Source organism: Dysidea avara, chromosome 9 (assembly GCF_963678975.1).
Source record: "Dysidea avara chromosome 9, odDysAvar1.4, whole genome shotgun sequence".
NCBI classification, from domain to species: Eukaryota; Metazoa; Porifera; class Demospongiae; order Dictyoceratida; family Dysideidae; genus Dysidea; species Dysidea avara.
The window spans coordinates 17,403,250-17,431,152 of record NC_089280.1 but is presented as its reverse complement, the minus strand read 5'-3'; the positions used below and the strand labels follow the sequence as shown (position 1 = coordinate 17,431,152).

General features: G+C 38.5%; 1 protein-coding gene across 2 annotated transcripts; it reads right to left on the bottom strand.

The window, feature by feature from the left end:
* Window positions 1-450: 450 nt before the first annotated feature.
* On the bottom strand, window positions 451-27,430 carry LOC136266986 (uncharacterized). Of its 2 annotated transcripts, XM_066062042.1 has the most exons (7): window positions 27,359-27,430; window positions 27,199-27,306; window positions 23,540-23,720; window positions 23,374-23,485; window positions 7,324-7,421; window positions 6,249-6,466; window positions 451-920 (listed from the first exon to the last, which is right to left on the bottom strand). In XM_066062042.1, exons 2-7 carry the CDS (start codon window positions 27,284-27,286, stop codon window positions 487-489), a joined length of 1,131 nt encoding a protein of 376 aa, XP_065918114.1. In that variant the 5' UTR covers window positions 27,287-27,306; window positions 27,359-27,430; the 3' UTR covers window positions 451-486. The 2 variants fall into 2 exon arrangements, with proteins under 2 accessions (XP_065918114.1, XP_065918113.1); XM_066062041.1 differs by lacking the exons at window positions 27,199-27,306; window positions 27,359-27,430 and having other exon boundaries at window positions 23,540-24,169.
* Between the last annotated feature and the right edge of the window lie 473 nt (window positions 27,431-27,903).

Below are 27,903 nucleotides of genomic sequence, written 5' to 3'. Positions count from 1 at the left end.
TATGTTGTATTATTCTGGCATATTTGATAGATATTTTATTTAGTATTGCATGGACTCAAAATTTTGCGCAGTACAGTATAGTAAAAGTATTAGCCCTAATACCTTATCATATAGATCGATACTGCCTAATAGAGCAGTCAGTGGAAAATGCAAATTGCAATAGAGCACTCAAATGCATTGTAAATAGCTCCTTAATTCAAATACTCTAAAACTCTCTAATAGAACAGTCACTTTGTAGTGAAATACTATAATAGAGTATTCACTGGTTATGTTCCAAACATAATAGGTGAAAATTTTGGGCAAAGTTTTGAGCATATTTGAATCAGGCCTATATCTGACACTGAAATAACACTGCTTTTGTAAAGCTACAACATTATAAATCTTACAATAAAATCTCTCTCTCTCTCTCTCTATATATATATATATATATATACATACATATATGTGTATACAAATAAAACTACACTATGTATTCACAACAGTTGCCTACACAGTCTTTACAAGATTGTCTATGGTAAATTTTGTCACTTTTGACTTGGGTAATACACAGGATTGATTTCTCTTGTCAACATTTCCTGTAGTTTTCACAACACTACATTTAACTGCTGTAGAGTAACTTTCTGACCCAACTTCTTTCCTTACATGTCCATTGACTCCATTCAATAACTGTGAGTGTTGTTTTTCATATAAACTATTAGTTCCATTCACTTGATTTCCAGTAACAGTGGAATATAAACTGTTTAGATTGGGCCAGACAAATGGTGGCAACCATATGGGGTTTGTAAATGTTTGTAGCTGAGCCAATTGAATAGACTGAGCCTGCAGTGCAGCAAATTGTGCTGTAGTTGTACAGTAGAGTGGAGAAGTGAATAATGGATTTGTAAAAATTGGTAACTCGCTGCAACTGGTAGCAGGATGTTCTGTAGACAAACAGAATGTAGCAGTCATCTTCACATTCATTCATTCATTCATTCACTTAGTACATACGGTAAAGCAATGAGGGTAAATTATTTATAGCACAGTTTTGATAGTTGGTACTTATATTGAACGAAAAAGTTTGAAGGATTGTTTATATCTGTAAATTCTTCAAAAAATCACCAAACTTTGTGCTATATGGTATACTCAAAAAAATCATTACATGTTTCTTTTCACTATTCCCTGACTGGATCAATAACACTGGTCATGCGTGGCCAGACCACTTTTTCTCCACATGGCACTTATCGATAGTGACTGCTCCAAAAAAATGGTTAGCATAAGTAACTCGTTTCTAACACCCCAGCCACTATGGAGGGAGCTAATGAATTCTAACAAGCCTTCACCCACAACTTGGCCTACAAACATTCAACACTCAAGTTCTAAGCCAGAAAGATTTCAATGGTGCTGTAGAGCCTGCTTCACTGGCAAATACCGTGAGGAGAATTGCCTGCTCCCAAAGAAGAAAATGGTATGGTTTAAACACGAAATATGTTTACTGGTTAGGCATAGTGTCAGTCAATTTTGTCACCAAATCAAGCGCCAAATCCATGCTTTACTTTGAGTGGCACATGACTGAAAAAAGTGCCCAAAATATTTATGTTTGTGGGCTGAGTTATGGGCAAAGGCTTGTTGGAATTCATTAACACCCTCCATAGTGGTTGAGGATGTTAGAAACAAGTTGACTATTCCAGACCCTTTTTCAGAGCAGGTGCTTATAATTTCCTATCGATAAGCATTTTGCAGAGAAACAGTGGTCTGGTCACGCAAGACTACAATAACACAAGCATGCATGAATGTTTTAGGAAAAATTGTAATATCCTAATAACAAACAAGTTAAGGAAAGTTAGGAATTTTAAGTTAGATTAGGGATCATAGAAAAAAATAGGGAAACAAGAGAGGTCGCCTGCACCTGCAGATATACTAGTGAACATTAATTCCTAATTCAGTCTATATCCCAAGACCAAGACTGAATTAGGGATTAAATGTTCACTAGTATATCTGCAGGTGTAGGCAACCTCCCTTGTTTCCCTACTTTTTTCTATGATCCCTAATCGAACTTAAAACTCCTAATTTTTCCTTAAACTTGTTTGTTTACTTTTTTTGTAACATTATTATGACTGGTGAACCCATGCATACCTCATCAAAAGAAAGGATGGCACCAGAATAAATATTTTTATCTGAACACGCACCCCAGCTATCAAATACTGCTTTGAAGTGCAGTGGCCATTACACTTCGATTTCAGCTATGTTCAGCCCATTACACAGCACTAAAGACGAAAAACAGTAGAAGAAGTGCCTCTACAACAATCCTGTCACCACGAAAATATGATGATTCGTATGCCCCCCCTACTATCAATTACTGCTTCGAAAGTGCAGCGACCATTATGCTTCGCTTTCAGCTATGTTCAGCCCCTTATACAGCGTTACAGATGAAGAACAGTGTTAGAATCGTCTCTGCCAGTCACCATGGAAAATATGGGCGTTTCCCATTTACAAATCTACTACAGGCAGGCAGGCAGGCAGGCAGGCAGGCAGGCAGGCAGGCAGGCAGGCAGGCAGGCAGGCAGGCAGGCAGGCAGGCAGGCAGGCAGGCAGGCAGGCAGGCAGGCAGGCAGGCAGGCAGGCAGGCAGGCAGGCAGGCAGGCAGGCAGGCAGGCAGGCAGGCAGGCAGTCAGTAGAAAATTCCATTGAATAATTATTTTGTAACAATTTATTGGAAGCCTTTAGGATCATACTGAAGGCACTTTTGGGCTTGGTTATACCTAACCAATACTGCCAAGGTGCCAGAATGGAGTTGTGAAGTTGGTTTTATGGGTGAATTTTTTGACTATGAAAACCCAAGTCTCCATGATCCCTAAGGCCACTCCAAGAAAATTCCTTGTTTCCCATTTCATTGACCTCAAAAATACATGCGGGTGGGCAGTTCAGTATCCATTATTCATTATAGATATTTCCATTAATTTTCGAAATTCATAATTAACTTACAGGTGAGAATACAGTTGAAATATTTAATCTAAGAACCTGAACAGTGAAAAGCTAGCTAAATGAACTTTCTGAATGCTAAACTAGTTACTGCTATGCAACCACAGGATAAATAATGAATAAAATGTTCAGTTGACAGCAATAATGAATGGGAAGAGAATCTGCATGCGGGAAGAGAATCTATATGTGGGAGGGAAATGGGAACAATGAATTTTCTTGGAGTGGCCTAATATACTGCATGATGCACACACCTTCGCCATATCATTTACTGTATACTTGGAAATTTTTGCAGTATATGTATTTCAGAGTTATACACTTTGTCAGGATCACAGATGGAATCTCATGTATCACTGTTGCTTGATTAGAAGATTTTCACTCTTGTTCAATGGCTACGAAGAGTTTGGATTGATTTTTATTTCAAGCGTCATACAGATTGCTTAAGCGTGTCTGAACCAAGTAATGGCAATCCCTGTGCAAGGAATAGTCTAGTCTTGCAGTTTCTTTTGTGAACCACACCCACTTTGATATTGGGAATGCATGATAATTTACTGCTTCAAGCATATGTGGAGCCATGCTAATTTATCAGTATGGTTAGTTGAAGTATGTAGGTATGCACAAAGCTATACCCACTTACAGGAAATGTATCTTGCTGTCTGTAAATTGGGAATGATGATCAAGGCAGTAAATGCTAGAGGTGGTCATCAAAGTGACTGATACTAAGAAATCCAAGCATCCTTGTATAGGGTTACCAATGTAAAATATTGACATCTTCAAAATAATTTGTCAACTGCAGTGGTAGTAAATTCCATTGTCTTCTAGAAATCGATCTAAATTGCTGCAAAATCTGAGATTCAAAATCTGAGATTACAAACTGTAACTCTTTGTAGCCTTGGTCCTTTATCACAATACTGGAGTTTAACCTTCTTCTGTGAGTAAACCCTCTGTGAGTAAACCCTCTGTGAGTAAACCCTCTGTGAGTAAACCATCACTTTAAAGCATTGATTGGTGAGGTAGGTTTCCTGTTGTTGCATCATTTTTGGACATGATTTTGGGCTCAAAAAACAGATTTTTATCTACAGACACCAAACGAATGAGAGACAAAACTTCCTTGTAGTCATCCATTGACAAAGAAGTCGCATAATAAATTTGAAAGTCGCTAACCAACTGGCTGAACCCGAAACATGTTTTTCACATGTTTGGTTTTGCTTTATACTCTCAGTACTTTCAAACTACAAAAGGTTTGCACTACAATAGTATCATGTAGCTACAGGCCGATTTTCAAGTTATTCCATCAAGCAAATTACCATATAGGTGTGACAACAAAACGCTTTTGCAATTGTCAAAATTGCACATAATTCTGTTGTTTTTAGTTAAATCTGTACAAAAATTGGGCTGTAAATTTGCTGCATTATGCTCTTACTGCCCTCCAAATTTGAAGTCAATTGGTATGAGTTATAGTGAGTGGAGCAAAAAGAAGCAGATTAAGAAAAATATGAAGTAAATAAGATGAAATTTGAAGACACGTATCTCAGTGATGGCTGGGCAGATTCAACTCAGGAGGTGCTCTATCCCGAAGGAGTTTCCACAGCAAAACTGGTTAATTTCCATTCAGGCACTATTGAGGTATAAATTAGGCCTGCACCGATTATGCCAGCATAATTTGGGGCATAATAGGTAGCCAAAGGATTGAACATAATGCCAACATAATAGGCATAATTTTTGTGCATTGGTTATCAGAGAGGCTGAAACTCTGCTTATTTTGCATGATGCAGAATGGGGTAGTGTGAAAACATGGTAAAAATCAGATTTACAGCTACGTAGTGAAGAACAGATTAGATAAAGATCGATATACTTTAATAGAATAGTCACCACATGTTAAAATATTCTAATAGAACATTCACAGATAAATTAGATACTCTAATAGAGCAGTCAAGACACAATTTTATATGAGCATATTTGGAGCATAATGAGACACAACTGGGCATAATTGGAGCATAATAGGAGAAATTTTGGAGCAATGCTCAAAAGCAAAATAGGCTCAGGCCTAGTATAAATGCATGAAAATAGCATTTTCTTGGTTCCTGTAATATACACACTTGTTTGTCATGTGTCTGCACTAGCTGTACTTGGCCGCACATTGTGTGTCCTGATGGTGCGAGTTACAACTCTTTATATAATTGCATTCATAATTTATAAATGACAATGTTTTATTAAGTGTCTTATTTCCTTATAGAGTGAACTATCAATTATTGGGAAATATGATTTCCGTACAGCTGCCACTCACTTCATGAAAATTCAATGGCTTAGGTTATTGTACCATAAAAGTAGCCTACACTAAGTAGCAATTATCTTTCAATAATCAGGTATGTAGGATTAACACCATGAGAGCTGCAGCTAATAGTATGCTTGCTTTGATAAATACAATGTTTGGACAAAACTAGACAACAAATAAAAATTGGACTATTTGTCAAGTTTTCACAGATCCTATATGTGATCCAGTCTGGGAAAAGGGGTCTTATTGCCTTTTTAAAAGTATCGAGAAGTGCCAGTTTTAAGTATTTAGTGAGTTGTAGCTTGCCAATGGTTGAAGTTACGTGTACCAAATTTTTACACATTTTACACCAATTGCTTACCCTCCAGAGTATCCACTGTTCAAGTAGCCAGCAGCTAAGTTTCCCACCATTTTAGATAGATTTTAAACCGAAGTTGGCTGTATCAGGCAAGCTCCAAAAGGGGAAGGAGGCGGGGGCCCGGAAGGAGGGTAAGAGGCTGTTTAAAAAGTTGAAAAGGAAGGCATAGGGATGAATTAGGCCAAATATGGGCCATTCAGGTCTCAAAACTGGCTTGAATGAAAGGAAGTTTACAGCATAGGTCTTTATTCAACACCACAGAGCTGTACAGCCACGTACAGCCATCCCCAGGCTGACCAGAGCTCCATTAAGGCCCCACACAGCACGTACAGATCACCACTGAGCTTGGGAAAAGCAGCCAGCAAAACCAGACCACTCAAGTCTAGCTGATTTTGATTAATAGTTTATTCATGTAGCTTCATGTTCTTGGTGAAAAATCAAATCTGCTGACATGGGCAATAAGACCTGATAAGGCCTGTTTTCCCAGACTGGGTCACATATTATGGTATAGCATTAACCAAATCTACAGCAGCTGTACACTAACACTTTTATTATTAGAGTATATATATATATTAGATAGCACATCTGAACCCTGAGGTGTCCAGTACTTGATGATGTTCATTATTAACATGTAATTAACATATTCTATAAAACATTTACTTTCATTGTCTTGATTATCCTCAACCACTGTTTCTTTGTAATCATTTGTTTGGGTTTGCTCAGAACTAGATTTACTCTGGGTATAATCACTTTCTTCATCATCTAATAAACAGTCACACTTCACTGATTGTTGTCCAGTACTAGTACTATGATCACATTTGTGACTAACATTGTTATCATCATTACTGTACTCTTCTTTGTGTTTTGGAAAGTTGTCTCTGTGACAAAGTGTGTTAAATGATTAAAATTGTCTTACATAAAGTCTCAAGACAAAGCTTCATTCATGTTTCATGTGTAAGGAAAAATAGAATTTTACAAGCTAGCAGGGATCATTACAATAGAAAGTACTTAAACAATTGGGTCATCACCTGAAGTGCACATTGAATCTGTACTTTACCAGCACTTTGATCCCTTCACTTTTTATCCCTGCTAGCTTGTACACTGTATTTCGTGTGATCCTTACACTTGTTTGCTAACTTATTTTGTAACACATAAATTCATCATTAAACTTCTACTACGTATGTAACATCACATCAAAAGACAGAATGGTGCCAGACAGATAAGGCTACAATTGTATGACAAAATGTAAATCTCCATTTTAATGCAGTTTTCGACTATGTTTTGCCACACATCTTTATACACAGAGGACAAATAAGTAAAGCCAGCCTACAACCGATCAGTTTACTTTGACTGTTGGATTGAGGCGTATGCCGCATATGATTAGATGGAGGACTATTTTCCAAAACAAAGCTATGGGTGTTCTACCATGAATTGACACCTTGCTCTGTCAGCAAAAGGAAATGGGACACAATGGAGGGCCATAATGCATGCATTGTACATTCTGGTATGTCAACCTGTAAGGCTGAAGTTATGTTTGTCTGAAGACATCAAGTGGGCTGAAATGGATAGTAGATATACTTAAAGGTGGCATGTAGACTACTAACGGTAAAAGTAATTCATCATGTTCAAAAAAAGTTATATGTGCATAAAAATTACATTACGTGTCTTGATTATGTAATGCTTTACATTTGTAACATATCATTCCCAACTCTGCAGTGTTCAATCATTTACTTACAATGCTTTACGGAGTTCCAGCTTCTCTGCAAGAGAGTCTCTTTCATTTCTCAGTACAGCTAAACAATTTCCATTATCTTCAGCAATTTGTTTTAATTTCTGAAGTAATAAATATTCAATAATACCAGGCATAGTATTAGTATTGCAGCCATTTCTTGGCTGCCATCATTGTTTTCACAATTTTTTTTCACTCAGGCTTTTGAAGACCGCACCTTTTTCACAGCTTAGCTGTTTTCATGTGGATTTTGTGCTCTATATGGCCCCAAAGCAAGCCATATGCTTGCTATGGGGACCCACATTTCTTCTTATCTATGGAACAATGATGATTATTGAAGACAGAAGTTATAATTTTCATTAACATCTTACATCAGCTGGCTTGCATGCACTACCGCTCTACCGCATGCATTAGAGCTATGTGCAGTTTGAGGAAAACGGGGCAGCCCAGGACATTGCTAGATGCTAGGTGCTAAATGCACCTGCATTTGCCCCAGTGAGGAATTTAGCTGCTGTATTTCTATTGCTATAGCCAGTGCTTAGTTATATCAAGCAGCCTGACTGCGCCATGCCCTGGGTGCACAAAATGTGAAATAATCTACTGTATAATGAGAAATTTTCGAGGGATGAAATTTTCGAGGGATGAAACTTTCGCGAAACTGTGCAGAACACGATTTTCACGTTTTAAAATTCACAAAAGTCTAGAAAGCGGGTAATAGTTATGTGTATAAAATGAAACATTTCATGATTATATTTTCACGAAGCTATCATCACTCGCAAAATTCGCAAAAGTTTCGTCCCTCGAAAACTTCTGGCTATACGGTATTTATCCAAAGTGTACTAGCATGCATGATTACATTGAGGTGGATGCCAGCGAGTAGTCAAGGGCTGGTGGGTGGGTGACTGTTCTCGGCATGTTTGCTGCAGCTTCTCAGTATGAGAAATTCCAAATAGTGCCCCTTCTGCCGCAAGTAGAAATGCGTGATCGCCGTTTGTACGTGCAATGGCATTGAATATTAACAATAGTGGGTTCCAGTTCTATTATCTGGGATTCACTACCAACTATACCCAGGCTTCATTGTCTGTTTACAGTGGTAAATTGCGTTTTATAAAAAAAATAACCATGATAAGTGGTGGCTCAGTGGTTAAGAATTTGCGTATACAGTATGGAAGTCCTTGGTTTGAACTCTGGTAGGCTGTTATTGACATTTTTCATGCACTTTTCTACCCTGCAGTGACTAGAGTATCTCAACGAATGATTATGATCGTTTGGTTTTTGCTTTGTAACTCTGCAATTGTCTCTCCTTTGTTTTTCAAATCATCAAAAGGCACTGCTATGATGGCTAGCCCATGTATACACTAAATTTCCAGTTATTCTCATAAATGGCTTGGCCAAGGAAAGCCAGTGTGTCCAGGCGAATGACAGACAGTGTGTATTTTACAAGAACCAAGAAAACACAATTTCACGCATTTGTGCTCCAGTAACAACTAAGCTCATTTTTTCTGTCAGGGTGGGAAATTTCCCATACCAAATTTGAGTTAAAATGGTCCAGCTATCTTTGAGTTATGTTCCTTTAAATCATGCAAGCTTTATTGGATTCTTTTCATTTAGAGGGTATAAAGAGCATATTACAGCACATTTATCATCCAATTTGTGAACAGATTGGTAACAGTGGCAAGAATTTATAAGCGATTTTCAAAAATTGCAAGTGCCACACCTGCAGGGTTAATTACTGACAGAAGATAGGCTGCATGATCAAGATACTCTAATAGAACAGTCATCATTTTTTTTTTTAAATGTGCACAAAAATGCTAATAAAAATGTTCAGGGTTTGAACCAGGGACCTATATGCTTAAACCCTTTACCACTCTGCCACTGCTGTCAGTTGCTCATCTCACTTAATTTCTACCTTATAAACAGAAGTTCTAGTGTACTACACCAGAATATAATTTCATAGATCTATCCACAGAAACTCTAGAACATTGTATTGGAAGTACTCAGAAAAAATGTACACTCTATTAGAGTACTAAAATAGCAAAATAATATCAGCTACATATTGTTTGAGAAACTCTAATAGATCAGTCGGCCTCACTGTGATGTGTTGTCACATCTACCGGCTAAATTATCTTTTGAATTTTGCAGGTGTCAGGTAACTATCATGGTACAAACCTTCAGTAATGTGATGAAAATCTGTTTAATTTATAATGTGAAAACCGACCATACATTCATGTACCAAAAACATTTGGAGATATCCTTATAGAGCAGCCATATACATGTGACATTCAGCAACTAATGTATATATGAAGTAGAAATGTCTCTCAAAATCTAGTTCTTCTGTTTATCTGTAGGAAAATAAAAAGATAGGCACAAGCCAGCATATACAAATACATATCTAATCCAAAACAGCCAAGTTACGAAAAAGGGTGCAGCTTTCCTAGTATGAACAAGTTGCTGTTATGCTACTTCTAAAAACCAGGTGCCCATACAGTTAATACTATCCTATTCTAACTAAATAGGCAATTAATCAACCATGTATGTATTTTAGTTTGCCCAATTAAATTGGACCTACAGTTGGCTGTGGATCAGAGTTTGAGGGTTTGAGGCCTGGAAGTCCCAGTGGGAGTCATACAGCAGTCTGTCGCGACTAGCGGAAGAAACAGCTGCCAAGCAAGTACAAGCCCTTATCCTGTGCTTCTCACTAGCCATTGTACAAAACCTTGGCCTCACGGAAGGGCGAAAAGGTAATACACAATCAATTATAACTGCCATTCAATATTATGTAAATAGACATAATTATTAATGAGTCTGTTGAGAGAAGGAACCTTAGGTGACGTACACAGCAGCATGGCCAGTCATCCGACAATTTCCTTGTAGCATTACGAGAACTAGTAAAAACGTGTAACCATTGTTCTAACGTGTGTACCCAGAAAAACACTTTTGGGACCAGATAATTGAAGGGTTGCTGGATGGAGACACCGTAGAAGACCTTCTTCAAGAAGCAGACCACATGCTACCTAAGGCAATCAGCATATGCCAGGCACGAGAAGCAGCCAAGAAACAGCGTGTAAATTTAACCACACAGTCCTGGGAATCAGTTGCTGCCCTGCAAAGGCGACATGATGACAGATCTCGCAACCCACACCCCACCTGTCCTGGATGTGGAGCCAAACCACACCCAACAGGATGTAGTCCAGTGTCCAGCATACACCCAAACATGCCACCACTGCCACAAGGTTGGCCATTTTGCCAAGGTCTAAAGGTGCTCGACAGTCACAGCCCCAACCAAATACAATGGGAGCACTCACAGCCATCACAGCTGATAAGCCACTATTATCTGGTGTCCACCATGGCAGATTTGCCGATCCAGCACCGATAATTACTGTCCAAATCTACTCTACCAATGGCTCAAACACTACAGAGGTACTTCCCAATTCTGGGGCAGACATATCAGCAGTTGGCACTAAGGCTTTGTGCAACCTCAACAAACATGTTGACAACCTGCTACAATCCAGCATTATCCCTAGAGCTGCCAATGGCACTCAAATGCACCCTATTGGACGACTTCCTGTCATGTTTAACCTTGCAAACAGGACCTATCAGGCAGACCTACACATCTTCACTGGCATCAATGGCATCATCATGTCATGAAAAGCTTGCAAAGCACTTGGTATTCTGCCACCGTGTTACCCACAACCACCACCCCAGACACAACCCAGCATCAAAGCTTTCTCCAACACAACTTCCCTAGTAGACCAACAGATTCCAATCACACAAGAGCAAATGATGAAAGAATTTCAAAAGGTCTTTGACAGAAACATCAAAATAATGGAAGATGAGCAATTCCACATCCATCTCACTGACAATGTAAAATCATTCTGTGTCAGCACACCATGAACCATCTACTTTGCGTGCTGCGAGAAACTGAAAGCCAAACTAGAACTCCTACAGAAACAAAACATCATGTGCCCCAATCACCGAAGCTATCAAATGGTGTGCACCAATCATTGTAACCCCCTCAGACAGCGTCCGCATGTGCGTGGATCTCTCCCATTTGAATCACCATGTGAAATGCCAGCTATATCAATTCACTACACCAGCAGAAGCCATCGCCGACATCTCCGCAAATAAGGCTAAGTTCTTACCATCCTAGATACCATGAAAAGTTATTATCAATATCCTCTAGACCCAGAAAGCCAACTGTTAACAACTTTCATCACTCCACATGACAGATTCAAATACCTACGCGCTCCTTACAGAATATCATCAATATTTGAACATTATAATTGCCACATGGCGGATGCTTTTGCAGGCCTATCAGGATTTCGTCACATTGTAGATGACATAGTCATATATGACCATGACATTGTACAACATACCAACCATGTCAGAGCATTCCTACAACGATGTGTAGACATGAACATCACTCTAAACATGGACAAATGTAAAATCTGTCAAACTGAAGTCACTTTCACTGGATTCCGCCTATCCACTGAAGGATAACAGGTGGACTCATCTATTACAGATGCCATCTACAACTTCCCAACACCAGCTAATTGCTCTGATCTGCGCTCTTCCTTTAGTTTGGCAAACCAGCTCTCCACATGCAACAACTCTATGGCATCATTGCTAACACCTCTGCACCCATTGCTTAGCACCAAAAATGACTTCTTATGGACACCACACCATGACAATGTCTTCATGAAGGCCAAGGGTTCCCTCACTACTGCACCAACATTGTCTTTCTTTGATCTGAACAAGCCCACATGGCTGTGCACCAACGCGAGTAGACAATGCCTGGAATTTATCCTCCAACAGAGGTCAAAAGGACCCTCGTTCAGGCAGGATCTCATTTCCTCTCAGATGCTGAATCATGATACACCACAATAGAGCTATAAATGCTAGCTGTATGCTGCACCACCTTAAAATGCAAGATCTTCCTATCAGGACTACAACATTTTACAGTAATCACAGACCACAATCTCCTGCTCCCAATCCTCAATTCTTATCGCCTGGATGAGATTGAGAATCCTAGATTATAACAACAGGCTTATGGCCTACAATTTCACTGCTGAGTGGTGCAAGGGCACAGCAAGAACAATACCCCAGATGCCCTCTAGCGTAGTCCAACATCTGACCTACCATCAACAGAAATGCTTGCAGAAGTCGATGCCTACAATAATCAGGAGATGTCCATTTCAGAGCTATGAGCACACACACCAGCGACAACACAGTGAACATACTCTTAAACCATCTTTACAGAACAGCAGAACAGGATAAAGAATACCAGATGCTCAAAGGGTTTATCCTCAATGGGTTTCCTACCCATTTTCATCAACTACCAGAACCATGTAGAAAGTACTGGAATGTCAAGCAGCACCTCACCTTGGATGACAACCTCATTGTCAACGGATGCTGTCTATTGATCCCCACCCAAATGTGGAAAGAAGTGCTATCACAACCACATGAATCACATCAAGGGTCAGTAAGAATCAAACAACGAGCCCGGCTTACTGTGTACTGGCCAGGGATCAATAATGCAATAGACAATGTAATCCCTAACTGTCAAAAATGTCAAGACCACTTACCCTCAAATGCAACAGAACCGATAATCCAGAAACCAAGACCATCACGGCCATTCCAAGAAATCGCAGTTGATCTTTGTGCATATGCTGGACGAAACTATCTGATCTTAGTTGATTGCTACACCAACTGGTTAGCCATTATCTCCATGGATCATGGCACAACTTCTGGTAAAGTTATCACGGCCATCAGGCAATCCAATTCCAGAGACAGTTTGGTCGGGTGGCGGTCCCCAGTTCAATCCAAGAAATTCAATGACTTTACAAGACAGTGGGGCTTTACACACAAGCTTTCATCCCCATATTACCCACAAAGCAACTGGAAAATAGAAGCCACTGTTAAGGCAATGAAAAAAAATTATCTCCACATCATGGAATGGCCGCCAGATAGATCATGACCACCTATGTCCAGCCCTCCTACAATACTGAAACACTCCATCCTGTAAGGACAGCCTCTCACCAGCCAGGGGCGTAGCCAAGGGTGGGCATGGGTGGGCATTTGCCCAACCATCACAGATTCTTGCCCAACTATCACAAACTTTTGCCCAACCATCACAAGTAGTTAAGATTCACGCACAAAACAACACACAAAACAGCCCTACTTTAATACTGTAAAGCGTAAACATGTATCTCATTTCATAAGTCAAGAAGGGATCGAGATAGATGGTGTATCACGTGATCCACTACGCGGAAAATTCCTTGGGAATTCCCTATAATTACACTTCATGTAGACGCACGTGCCACGCTCCTGGCATGGTTTAAATTCGAAATTTAAAAAATGGAGTCGAAGCGTGGTACACTATAGTCGTGGTACCGTATCTCTAAGTCACAGTGAGTGATAATTGTCAGTAGGGTTCAGTGTGAGTGGTGCTGGCAGCAAAAGATTTCATTTCAGTGGACTTGTCAAGCGTATTTTTTGATAAGGAAGGTACCGTATAGCCAAACTAACTGCAGATGAAAGAAAATGGGTAATGATTAGCCGAGTTGTGGTTTACACCAGATTACATTGGCTGCTATAAGTCTGGGACGAAGCTTTCTTGACATGCCGATATATATTATCCACACAAAAACAGCCAAGCTGTGAAAAAATGGTGCGGCCTTAAAAAACCTGGATGAAAAAAGTTGTGAAATCAAAGGTGGCGGCCAAGAAATAGCTGCAATGATGTTAATGCTAATAAATTTTAACAATGCACACAGCCATTATTAAAATTTTTTAGCATTAACATCATTGCAGCCATTTCTTGGCCGCTACCTTTGATTTCACAACTTTTTTCACCCAGGTTTTTAAGGCCGCACCATTTTTTCACAGCTTGGCTGTTTTTGTGTGGATTTCACTCCTTTTTGTACTTTATAAGGCCCCAAAACCAGCCTATGGCTGACTTTGAGGTTTGTTTTTACTCACATTTCTTCTTTTCTATGTAGATACAATGATGATTAAATGTATTTCATTGCATGATTCAGTATTTGATAATATTATTGTAATACTCTAATAGAGTACACATTTTTTTGAGGAATTCTAATAGAACATACATAGAATGTTCTAGAACAATCTAGAACTTCTATTGGTAGATCTATGAAATTACAAACGTTTGATGATTATAAGCAGATTTCAACTAGAAATTTCATTTATAAAGCAGAAATTAAGTGAGGTGATCAGTCAAGGTAGCAGCGGTTCAGTGGTTAAGGATGCAGGTGTTAGGTATGGAGATCCCTGGTTCGAACTCTGGTAAGCTTTTTTTTCGACATTTTTCGCACACCTTTTTACCCCGTGGTGACTGCTTTATTAGAGTATCTCGATCCTGCGATTTTACACTTGCTTAGTTTTTGCTTTATAACTTTGTCTCTGTAACTCTATTGCTATTCAAACTATCAAAAGGCACTGCTACGATGATCAGCCTATCTACACACCAATTTTCAAGTTATTTCTATACTTGGTTTACCTTGTAGCCGTGACAGAAGTTTGATCTGAATAAACGTCCATAACTCCTTGAATATTACTCAGACTTACAACAAACTTGGTACGTGAATCCACCGTTACACGTTCTTCATTTGTGCCAAAGATCGAGGCAATTGAGATACATGTTTGCATTTTATAGCAATTTTTGCAAAGTGTGCGAAAAGAAATCGAAGCCCCTGTAGCCCCCCGTACGGCATAAGAAGAAAAAAACGAAGAAATTAAAACGAAATTGTGGACGCCCATATCTCGTATATATTTTTATTAGGCAAGTTATATAGTGTATATATTTTTATTAGGCAAGTTATATAGTGCCGGCAGTCACGTGCATTAAAAACTTAGACAAAAAACCTAAGAAAAAAAAGTCTCAGCAGGGGCTTGAACCCGGGCATCCGTACTCATAGGCAATGCTCATAACCATTATACCACCGGTGCACCTCTCTTAGTTTCTACCTTATAAACATCCGACTGAAGTGACTTCTATATATAACAAGAGTGAAGAAGAAACCAAAGCTGAACCTTAGCCTACCCCTAACGTTAAGGAACTACTTTTCGCGTCCCCTAAAGTTGAATGCTCGGGACAACCTACTAGATGCGTGCCCACTTGCGCATGCCCTAAAGTCGAATCATAGATTATCGAATCTATGGTCGAATGCTCGCGGCATATTGGACGCGTACCAACTCTAGCTCACCTAGAGACAGCTGGTTAAATTGATAGTCCAGTAAATGATAGACTTGGGCTGATAAAATAGCCGTTTACGTTCGTAACCGGTGCCGGTGACTATATCCACTTTGTTTTTATTATTTTTTTGTGTGATAAGACTCATTATAGTTCATAAATTAGTACCCCCGGCCTTCAGTTGGGGCCATGTGGCATTTACTTGAAAAAGCATTACATATCGCTTGGTGGTTGGTCTGTAAGCTATACTTCCCGTTGATTGTAGTAAATATGTGATAAACTGTTTACATTGTTGGTTCTTGTAGGTTCAGCAGTTTGATGTCACGTGATGGTCAGCTACGACGATCGTCGGTGGATGCCTGCCCTACAAGTTTAATAGAATAGCATATAGCTAGTAAATGTTTGCATGCATGCAAGCAGCATTTGTTTATACTATAGCATAGGTAGCTGTAGGCCTTGTTATGGCCTTGTGTGCATACACTTTCATATTTTTCTTTGATAATGTTTCACATGAAAGTGAGTGTGTTTCTTGTGTGTGTGTGTAGTTAAGTTATCATTATTCCCAAAATTATTCAGGCATAACTCCTGCATCCCTATTCTAAAGTGTATGAAAACAAGATGAGCTTCAAAGGCATTTATCAGTGATGACTGGGAAGATTCAGCTCAAATTTGGAATAAAAGGCTCTCCATCTCCCTTCCACAGCAAAAATGATTAGTTTCCATATAGGCCCTATCAAGATTCAGATGCATGGAAAGATACAGTGTTTTCTTGGTTCCTCACAATTGTCTGTCATGTTATTGCACCAGCTGTACTTGGCCACATCGCATATCAGCATGCATCTTGATATAAGGTCAACTTTGTAGTATTTTGGTTGCTAAACACCTATAGAGCCCATTTAGAAAGGTGTTCACAATGTCTATTGAGACTCACCAAGATCCTAGCTGATAAAAATGCCAGTGACCTGAAAAGTACCTACCACAAATGAGTCTGGCACAAATTGAACCATCCTGGATTTCACCATACCATCTGAGAGTGTCCAACCACATCCTTTAAGTATCCCTCACAACTGCATCTCTCCACCACACAGCATGTGGTTAATACATAGCTTCCAAACAACACTCACAACTGTTTGGGCAAATGGCAGTCATTTATCCAGCCAAATGACATAACCAGTCCAAATGACACTGCACCATAGTAACACACCAAATTCCACTGCCAACTGTTCAGAGGAGATGCAATTCCTCCACTGCTGGGACCAAGAGACCCTTAAAACTTACAAGAGGAACATATTAGTTGTGGCACACTTCTAGTTTCCTTGTCTAATCAGCCTTTATAGCCCAGCTTTCAACTTCACAGCCCAAGTTACTCACCCATTCAAAGAAATGGCTACTACTGTTGTGTGTGGCATAGTAACACTAATTAGAATCTCAATCACTCGATCTGTACAAGGCATTAATAGGAATTACCTATGACCTAACTACATACATAGAACACCTCATAATACCTAACTATACACACACACATATGTCTGTTTCCTACATCTCCCCCTCCCCTCATTGAGTGGCGTGGGTGGACAATTTATTTCAGTTCCAGTCAGGGTCTTCAATTAGCCTTCTGGTGGGGTGTTTGGCACGTGTAGAGTAGTGGGGTTCTTCTGGTGATTGTTGTAGTTCTTCTGGCGGTTGCTGTGGTAGAAGTTCAGCAGGAAGTACCGGTTGATTGGGGCTAACAGGAATGGGCAAGGAGTATATCTTTTTATAAAGTGCCGGTTGCAAATAAAAACTCCGCCACTTTGGATTTTGATGTAGTATTTGCGGTGTGGACTGACTGCAATGACGGTCCCGTATGTCTCCCAGAGTCTTGTTTGTGGATGCTGGATAGCCACACTAGATCCAACATGGATATCTGGGAGTTTGTGGGTGTGAGTGTTGTAATATTTTCCTGCCGTTTGGAGGTGGTGTTCCCTTTGCACATCAGCTTCTTAAAATTTGTGCTGCCATTCAGGTGCAAAGAAGCGTCTGTGGGCTGGGAGTGTATCCTGGACAGGGTGCCCATATAGCTCTTGTGCTGGTGACAGGGGCGTAGCCAGCCAATATTTGATGGTTAGGCATAACATCAGGGTAAAAGAATTGAGCATTATTCCAGCATTTTGATGCAGTTTTAGAGCATATTTACATAATAAAACCAAGATCAAGACACTCTAATGTAGCAGTCACTTACTCTAATATAACAATCAGTGTGGAATAGTTCATTACTCAATCATTGTACTAGTCACTAAACATCTTGTTGGCAAAGATGGCTTTTCTGACAGCCAGATTTAGCAGTTTTTACTGTTTCAAAGTCTTGCTGTACAATTTACTTTATAACAAATGGGATAACTTTGAGAATAATGAGTACATTTTGGGAATAATAAAAGCATAATGATAACTTTTAGAAGAAATTCGGAATAGAACAATGACGAAAATTTTGACAGTTTACTTTAAATTTGGAGAGCAATAAGAGCATATTATTGCACATTTACAGTCCATTTTTCATACAGATTGGAAAAGGAACTACGTGCATTTTTTTTTTTTTGAAAAATGCAAAAGCAATTATGCTGTCACACATACAGGGTAAACCACTTCAAGGAACTACTTGAAATCAGTCTGTATATGGAGGAACCATTGCAGTGCTAAGCTTTTGTGGTATGAAAAAATCAGGATAATGGCTATGGAATTGTAATGAAAATACCAACTATGTGCAGCAGAATTTGATATAGTTTCATGAATAAATGTCACCTCTAACAGACAACCGCGCTAAGTAATGAGCTGATAATTGGTATGTACATATATTAATCACAGTAGAAGGACCTTTCAGTAGTTGAGTAAAAACACCGCTCAGTTATAATGCTAAAAACCTGCTACGTGTAACCAGTGTGCAATCAAGATACTCTAATAGTGCAGTCACCCAGTACAGAACAAATCACCTATTAGAGTGTTCCACTATACGATCAACCAATTAGAGTATTAAGCTAAGTAATAAGTCACCCTGTAGAGAGTTCAGCTACATTACAACTACAAGTTTCCCTGTAGAGTGTTCAGCTACATTACAACTACAAGTTTCCCTGTAGAGTGTTCAGCTACGTATTTAATAAATCACTCTGTAGAGAGTTCAACTAGCTACAAATTTAAAAAAGTCATACAGTAGCAAAGGTATCTGTATTGGTAAAAATTTCAGTGAAAAAGTAGCCAATATCAGCCCAAAGGTATCGGGCAGGTATCGGGCTGATATTGGCTACCAGCTGATTAATCAGTTTTGGCTGATTTAATCTCCACTGAGCTGTGTAGTATAATGGTGTGGGGGAGGCTAGATATAAGTTATTTGGCATTTTAATTAAGTTATGTGTTGATGGTTTAGTGGTGACTACAAGCCATGCTCATAGAAACCTGTCAGGTTTTAGGCCATACCCAACAGTAAACTGAGGTTTTAGGTTTCTATGTATGTAGTACCAGCCAGCCTGGTGGTATACATCTAACTTTATGTTTTAGCCTAGGATGAGCTGTATATCAATGCTATAGTATGAGTCATTTAATAATGATGAAGATGAGTGTTAGCGTTATTAGTGTATATCAGATCAGCTATTGGTATCAGCTAATTTTGTTGCTGGATATCAGTTATCGGAATAATTGGCTAATTTGGTCATCAGTGCAACACTAATGTAGAGAGTTTGGTTATGTTACAAGTCACCCTATAGAGAGAGAGAGTTCAGTTATACAGCAAGTCAGCCTATAGAGACTATTAGAGAGTCCATGCTGTAGCTGCACAGAGTTCAGCTACATCTCAAGTCACTCTTATAGCATCTAGTCCAAATGCAGTGGGTATATATAATCAACAATCAACCAATTAATTAACCCTGTGGAGTAGGCTGATGAGAAGTTTAGTCAATTATCTAATTAGCTGATACTTCAACTTCGATTGTAGCCAATTCCAGTAACCAATCTGATTATTGCTGAGGGCTCCATTTTACACATGTGCATTTGACTCAAAATTAATGTGGATGCAATTCAATATGGAAAAGTTCGATTAGAGATCATAGAAGAAAAAAGTAAGGAAGCAAGGGAGACCACCTACACCTGCAGATGTAGCTACTAGTAGACATTTAATCCCTACCCATGACTGAATTAGGGAATAAATGTCCACTAGTATATTTGCAGGTGTAGGCGACCTCCCTTGTTTCCCTATTTTTTCTTCTATGATCCCTAATCAAACTTAAAATTCCTAATTTTCCTTATACTTGTTGGTTAACTTTTTTTGTAACATAATTATGACTGGTGAACCCATACGTACTGCATCAAAAAAAATTAGAGCACCAGAGTCAGTGTTTTTGTCTGAGCACGTGCCCCAGCTATCAATTACTGGCTCAAAAATGAATGGCCATTGTACCTAACTTTCAGCTATTACACAGCGTTAGAAATGAAGAACAGTAGGAGAAGTGCCTTTGCAGTCACCATTGAAAATATGGACAATTCTCATAGGAAACCCATCGTGCTATCTACTGCGAATCAACACCTTGAGCAGGGGCATACCGAGGGGGGTTTCCAGGGGTTTCAGGAAACCCCTTTTGAATTTTACACACTACTGCGGAAACATTAAGACATTGAAACTTCAGGTTTCCATAATCTGGAATCTATCATGGAACAGGACACATTTTAAACATCTATCTTATTTAAATAATAGCTTCTAACATGATAGCAACACTTATAGTATTGTTCTGAATTATGATTTTGGTGAAAAGATCGAGATACTCTAATAAAGCAGTCAGGTAATATAAACTACTCTAACATAACAGTCACTTAACTGTAGTGGAAGCCCCTTTTCAAAATTCCTGTGTACGCCCCTTTTGAACTGTCAGCAAAAAGAAATGGGACACAAAGGAGGACAAAGGTAACTTATGTAGTTTTAGGGTGATATTTTTGCCCAGAAAAGCCCAAACCTTCATGGTCCCGAATATACAGTATGGTAACTGTATGATACATACAAGTAGGAAGAAAATATTCAGTGAAATAAGGAAGGTTGCCTACACCTAAAGATATACTAGTGGACCCACAAACTTCAGGTGTAAGTGACCTCCCTTGTTTCACTAATTTTTATGGCTATGATCCCTAATTTTTCCTTTTACTTGTTTGTTTACTTTTTTTTGTGACTAATGAACCTGCGCGTACCATATCAAAAGGAAAAATGGTGCCGAGCATGCCATTTTGCATATGAACACATGCCTCTAATACCAATTACAATAGACTCAACCCTTGTTTATCCAAAATTGAAATGACCGTTCTATTAGAGTATTTTGAGTACAAGTGTATGTTCTATTAGAGTATTTCAACAGAACTTTGTATAGAGATGTATGGGCTTCAGTTACTTTTACCATTGCCTGAATTTTCATCCTCACTCAAAACCAGGTTCTCTGTATAAAAGAAAAAAAAGAACCAGGGTTTGGATAACCAAGGGTCTACTGTATTACTGAAAAGCGAAGTGCCATTATGCTTCATTTGCAGCTAAGTTCAGCCAGTTGCACAGCATTACATCTGAAGAATACTATGTGAAGGACCTCTGCAATCAATCCAATCACAAAAAAACTCCAACAATTTCCATTACATGGGGAAGCCAACATGCTGTGCTGACACCTTTGGCTGTCAGCAAAGATAAATGGGAAATTCTACGGAACCTGCATTGTACACACTGCTGTCTGCCAAAAGGCACCAGTTGGGCTGAAGCCATGTCTAACAGTGAAAACTATCAGGCCCGTAGCCTTAGCAGCTGTTGAGTTATGCTTGCCTTCAGGCAAGCAGTTAGTTAGTTAGTTGGTTAGTCAGTCAGTCAGTAAAAAAATTCTGCTAAATAAAATTTCTGCTAAATAAAAAATCTTAAAATTCTATAGCAACTTTTGGAAGTGTTTCAGTTGCACGTATGTGACTGTATCAGCAAAAATCCACCTAGTTTCCACAAGTGTGATTTTTGAGCAAATCAAAAGTAGTGAAATTATACATGATAAAAATATATGTAAGTTTTATATTACTCAGGGAAGCAAATCTTCACCTACTCATTGACAATTTGAGTATCTTCATATTATTCTAGTAGTACCAATGGTATGCGTGTCAGTGCATTTGTTTATGGTGTGGTAAATGTAAACAAGACCATCACCATTTCTTCATTTAAACATCTTCATACTTGTATGTGTAAGTGACAAACTATACCTTGGTGAATTCACCAATTCATCTTTTGTTGACTTGTTATTTAGCTGAACACTCTACAGCCCGACTTGTTTGTAGCTGAACTCTGACTTGTTACATAGCTGAATGCTCTATAGCAGTGTTGTTCTGATCATCGGCCAACTAATTAGAATCAGGCCAATAATAGACTTTCACGAATCAATTAAGTGATCAAGCTGATATTCACTATACGCATGTGTCATGCGCATTCTAGTTTAAGCCAAATCCCTACTCTTTAGATTAATGCAAATAAAAGTTATGGCTGAAAAATGTAGTATGAGAAACTTCTAGAATGTGCATGACACATGCGTATAGTGAATATCAGCTTGATCACTTAATTGATTCGTGAAAGTCTATTGTTGGCCTGATTCTAATTAGTTGGCCGATGATCAGAACAACACTGCTATAGAGCATTCAGCTATGTAACAAGTCAGAGTTCAGCTACAAACAAGTCAAGCTGTAGAGTGTTCAGCTAAATAACAAGTCATGAACATGAAAAATACGGGGTGGCCAAGAAATGGCTGCAATGATGATAATATCTCATTGCAGGTATTTCTTGGATGCCAACTTAGATTTTGTTTCATCCCAGCATTTTTTGTTTGCAGGAGGGCCAGGGTTGCACCCATTTTTACAGTTTGACCTTTTGGTATAGATGTAGGTTACCATGGATAGGCAAATCCTGGTCATACATGTGGCCATGTGGTGCTGTCACAACACATTGCCCTGAGAATTCTTTATTATATTTATAAGGCTTTACAGCACGAGTACTCAAGGTCCACAGGTTTCAGTGGTCCCTGCAGCCTACTTAGTATGAAAAGTTGATGACAGGAGAAAAAAATCCATGACTGTACCTGGGTAGCCTCAAACCTACAGCCATCCAATTTATACTGAAATGTTAACAGGAGTCTGCCAGGTGATCAGGATGTTTCTTCTGTGCCAGTTTTATGTATTTGTATTTGAATAGAGTAGACATACACCTGTGTGTCACAAATTCACTAGACAGGAATGTCTATGTGGTCATCTATCTTTTAGTCGTGAGTAAACAACTGTGATATTATATTGCCCAACACCAGCGACACAATTGCTGCTCACTTTAGTGACGTAAGTAGGCAATTGACAAAGTTACAACAGACACAAGAACATTATTAAAACAAAGAAACAAGACTGCTACCCCCACCATCAAATTGTGGTACAGTCATGAGTGTGGCCATCAACAAACAGTCAGATATGAGTGTGGCCGTCAATGAACAGTTGTTATCAGTAAACATTAAGATCACACACAATTAGAATTCATATACCAGCTCATCTGTTTGGAACACTAAGATAAAAGTTAATTACCAAATTACTACCTTGATTGATGAGTAAGATTTTATATAATTTTTAATGGTTGTTACTGTACAATAACAACTTGCATAATATATTAGAATATACAAAAACTGAGGCTTTTGCTGTTGTTTTTTTTATCTTTGATGGTTTTTATACAAGATTACAATATTAATTGTAACTTCCATACTAAAAGTTGTTAGGTTACTAAGTCATGAACATGTTACCACTAATATAATTTCTCCCACTTCTATTCTGTGTTGTGGTCTAACCTTTATCTCATCTATTGCAGTACACAAGATAGTTCTTAGAACTGGTTTTTGGTGTGAGTAGGGTTGGAGCTCTTGGTGAAGTGTCAGCTGTGCTTGTTTTAAATTTCTTCGTCTAATAGTATAACAACTTAATCACACTTAGTGTATAACCACAAATTACATCTACCTCTTCTTTTCTTTGGCGTTATGTACCATCTTAGCATGGAAAACAGATTTGGCACTGTGAAACTCAAGTTTAGGAGGGTGACCAGAAACACCATTATCATCATCTGAATCTTCATCATCTTTAACAAATGGGTTTTCTACTCTCTTAATATCCACAGCATAAGCATCCACTTCCAATGACTCTACAGTAGTGGGAGATTGGGCTTTGTGTAATTTTCTTTTCTTATTGCTTTTGAACAGTTTCAAGCTATCAAGGTTATGACAATTTAATGAACTTTTACCTACAAAGAACACACTAAACCACACATGGTAATTCATCAGTACTTTCCCATGTTACTGAAGCCAGTATAACAGAACTATACAATCTGGCAGGCCATACAGCTTAGTTCCAACTTGGGGGAAAGTTTGCCAGTGAATAAAAGCAAGAAACTTGTAGTAGGTTAATTACATAACAGACAATGTAATAAAACACCGGAAGACTGAACTTTGGCTACTTGGAATTTTTATACCATACAATTCCCTACAACATTGTCTGTAAATCTCACATAACTTTTATCCAAGATTGTTTCACAGCACCAGCTACTATAGTCACTACTACTCAGATGTCTCAGTAAAATATACTACGCCTCAACGGATGGGGGAGTATGGGGGAGTAAAATAATAATGTATGCACAATTAGTGTTAACAACCACAGAATAATAATCACACCATGCCAACATTATTTTATTTAAATGTAAAATCTTCTTTACCAGGAAAAGCAATTATAGTAAGCACAAGGGATGTTAAACAATGCAACACCAATTTATAATTTTTTGTGCAACGTACTGTTATGTATTTACCTAAGTAAAAGGAAGCCTATTAACACTATATGTCACAACTGGGTACAGAGTGGTACAGCTTTGATAAAAGTATGATTCAATCAGGCTGGAGCCAATCCAGTGTCACAACGACAAATAAGATGGCTTGGGTTAACTCATTCTTGGATAGAATACAATGTGAATGCATTCTATAAATCTTAACTTGGGTTAGCAGTAATATATAAATATTTATCAGCTGCAATTTCATTTCTTTTGTTAGGAGTGTAGTGAGCATTCTCTACTGTGGTACATGTGCCAAAAGGCATGTGTCCGGCTGAAATTATGTCTAAAGTCAAAAAAATTAAGCCTGTTAAACATTGAACTACATTTTAATAATCAAAATCAAACTCACTGCAGGAACTTATATAGGGTATATTACATACAATGCATATCCCTGTCAGGCTTCACCTGTCACAACCTGCAATGTTGTAACAGCTCTCAAAGATTTTTCACTGTGGTTTAGACATTACATGCATAAGTACATGTAAAGGCTTACTCAGTTTAGTCCACAAATAGCAGTTGAAGCAGTTGCCAGAAAAATCAATAAGGTGAAATAAAGTAGAGCAATGATGTAACAGATGAACCGGTTTAACAAACTGTGCAATGGTACGGTACAGTACTTGGTGCAGGAAGCATCTTGCATGTTTGTTTTTTGTACACCTTTATTTAGGTGTATGCAATCAGGCTCAAAACAAACCCACTTGTTTAGCATAAAGCATAATAATTCAGGATATGTGCTACACCTAGTGTGCAGGAAACTGTTGAGTGGGTTGATAGTATTTATATGCTGTAGGAGTGCTGTAAAACAAAACATCGATAAAATTTAAAGTTGATGACGCATGCAGCAGATGTATTAATATTACCACGGAATTAGTTAAAAGTTTTCTTGAATCATAGACTGTGTGTGGCAGCAGCACTTCTGAAGGCACAACACAACCCGAAATAACTGTATTGAGAGATACCGGAGGGAACAATACAAGGGACACACTACCTCGCACTATAGATTGATGTTGCATTCATCTGTACTGCATCTTTCTTACTACTGAGGATGAACACAGAACTATATAGTACGAGGTGTTTATAGAAGTCTAATAGTAGAAAATTTAACAAAACAAATCCCTAGAAGGGCTGAAAAATAACACAACCTATCAAGACTTGATAGGCAGAGACCACTGGCTAGATTCCAGCCAAGCAACACTCTTGGAGATTTAACCAGAGAGGTCACCTAAGTAGGGAAATTTTGAGGTTTGTATCAGTCACACAGGCAGTGGAGAATAAACATGCACATAACAATATGTATGCAGAGTAATCTCAATAGAGAATTTATGTTTTTTGGTCCATCATCTTCATGAAGACATTGAGCTTTCACTTAGCAAGTAATATAGGATCATGAATGATTGACTATATATAGCTGACCTCATAATACTCTGCTACGTATCTCTTATTATAGTTGCACTATTTACTCAGCCTGTCTCATGCCTTCGCTTCCACTTACAGTGAATTATGATATGTGCAAAACCAATGTCACATGTCAGTTATGCATACATTCCAGAAGCCTACATGATGTTACACACAACATTACTTTTGAGCAGCATTACTGAGTATTGCTTTTGAAAATGTAGGCTCTATAGATATACTTCTGCACTAATACTTCCTTCCCGATTGTAAACTGATCATGTGAGACAACCCATAGCCTACTACAGGACTATATATACACATATAATGACTCCTACAAGGCACTAGCTGTGGCATTTTTGTATTCCAAAAAGCAATGATAAAAGCAATGATAAAGGTGGATGGGGCAATATGAAATTTGTTAATTGTGGTAACTGAAGTGGCTATATAACTGCTTTAGATTCTATTTCACATTACACTCAGATTACTTACCTCATCCATGGCTGTTTCTGCTGTAAGCTTGGCAAAAGCAGCTGGTTTTCTTGCGATAATACTAGCGCCATGGCAACTATGCATCCTCACGTGACAAAATAATTGCGTTCGTTAAATCACTGCACGTGAACAATGCATAGCGATTGGATAAACCTAGATTTTGAGCATATGTTATATTGTGCCTGAAAGCGTGGAGTATATTAGAAAACAAGGTGGAGTATATATACGAGATTTATTACCCACCCAAAACAGCCTAAATAGAGTCTAAATACATACGATTAACTAAAAGGTCAGATTTATACCACAGTACATAGAGTAACCTTTGTAAGAGACTGCTTATTGCAAGAACTGTAACGTAACAGAATGAAATGTCATCCATTACATACTTTAATGGGCAAATATCTACTCATACTGCTATAGTATGTCACATTACATTTCTATTATACACCTAACCACATAGCTACACATGCTGGTGTACCTTTAATTTATACAATTCTATGTCAGTATACACAGATGTATAATCATGCAATCAAATGACTAACTGATGTGTCTTTCCCTATTATTGTAGTTATTGCCAAGGTGCTGTCTATATGTGTGCACTCAGCTAGTGTACGTATAACCATCAGACCTGACAGCTGATCATTTCACTTGCTAATAAAACAACTTCAGCCACATCAGTAAACAAATGCCACACAGTTTAGCCAAGCAGTCAACTAATTTCTTGGAAACACCATTAAGTAGACTAACCTGAAATATGTTGTGTCCTGTAAACACTCTCAAGGTAGGAATGTGGCCTTAGAGTGAGGACAACAGTTAATTATAAGTCACTGAAGCTGCTAATCACTCAGACTAGCTATAGTTCTTCTTGCATGTATTGTATAGCTACCTCATACCCTTTGCTCATATTTATTCTTACCATGTCCATTGGGGTTTGTTCTCTTTCCTTCCAAGTTGTTTGCAGTTTCAACAACGAGCAACAAGTTTCCTTCTTTTCTACTACTCATAGCAGTTAGCTAGTTATTCACTAAGGTAGGCAGTAGTATAAAAGTTACGTGAAATTAAAGCGACAGACTTACAAAATCACGAGCAAAATTGATTCTTATAAGATCGTTGTTCAGCAGTGGAGCGAAACGCCTACACAGTGCGTGTATAGCTAGTCTATACTTGTATGGCTTGTAATTGAGAAAAGCATGCAAATAATTAACATATCGACGGATGTGACGGTTTAATTTATGGCGGGCGAAACAAACTTGACAATGGTTTTTCTCTGAAGTACAAGTAGAAGAAACTATTCTTTGAAAAATTTGCTATGTACCGTATTCTACCGTGTAGCTACGTATATGATCCTCGGGTTGATGCATATGACGTTGCACACTAGCTACGTACGTAGCTAGCTATCGAAACCTCTTCTATTAAGTTCAAACCGTTCAGTGTAGCTAGCTACGTATATAGCACTCTGTGATTATCATATTATGCGTCAGTTCAGTATGATTGGTCGTTGTTGGATAGCAAGGAGATACCAATGAAAGTTTGTGACCATATATAGGGTCCGCAACACGAAAAATCGATATTTTCCAATCAACTAGCTACCTAACTATTGTCATGTGTTAGGCTAAGTGTA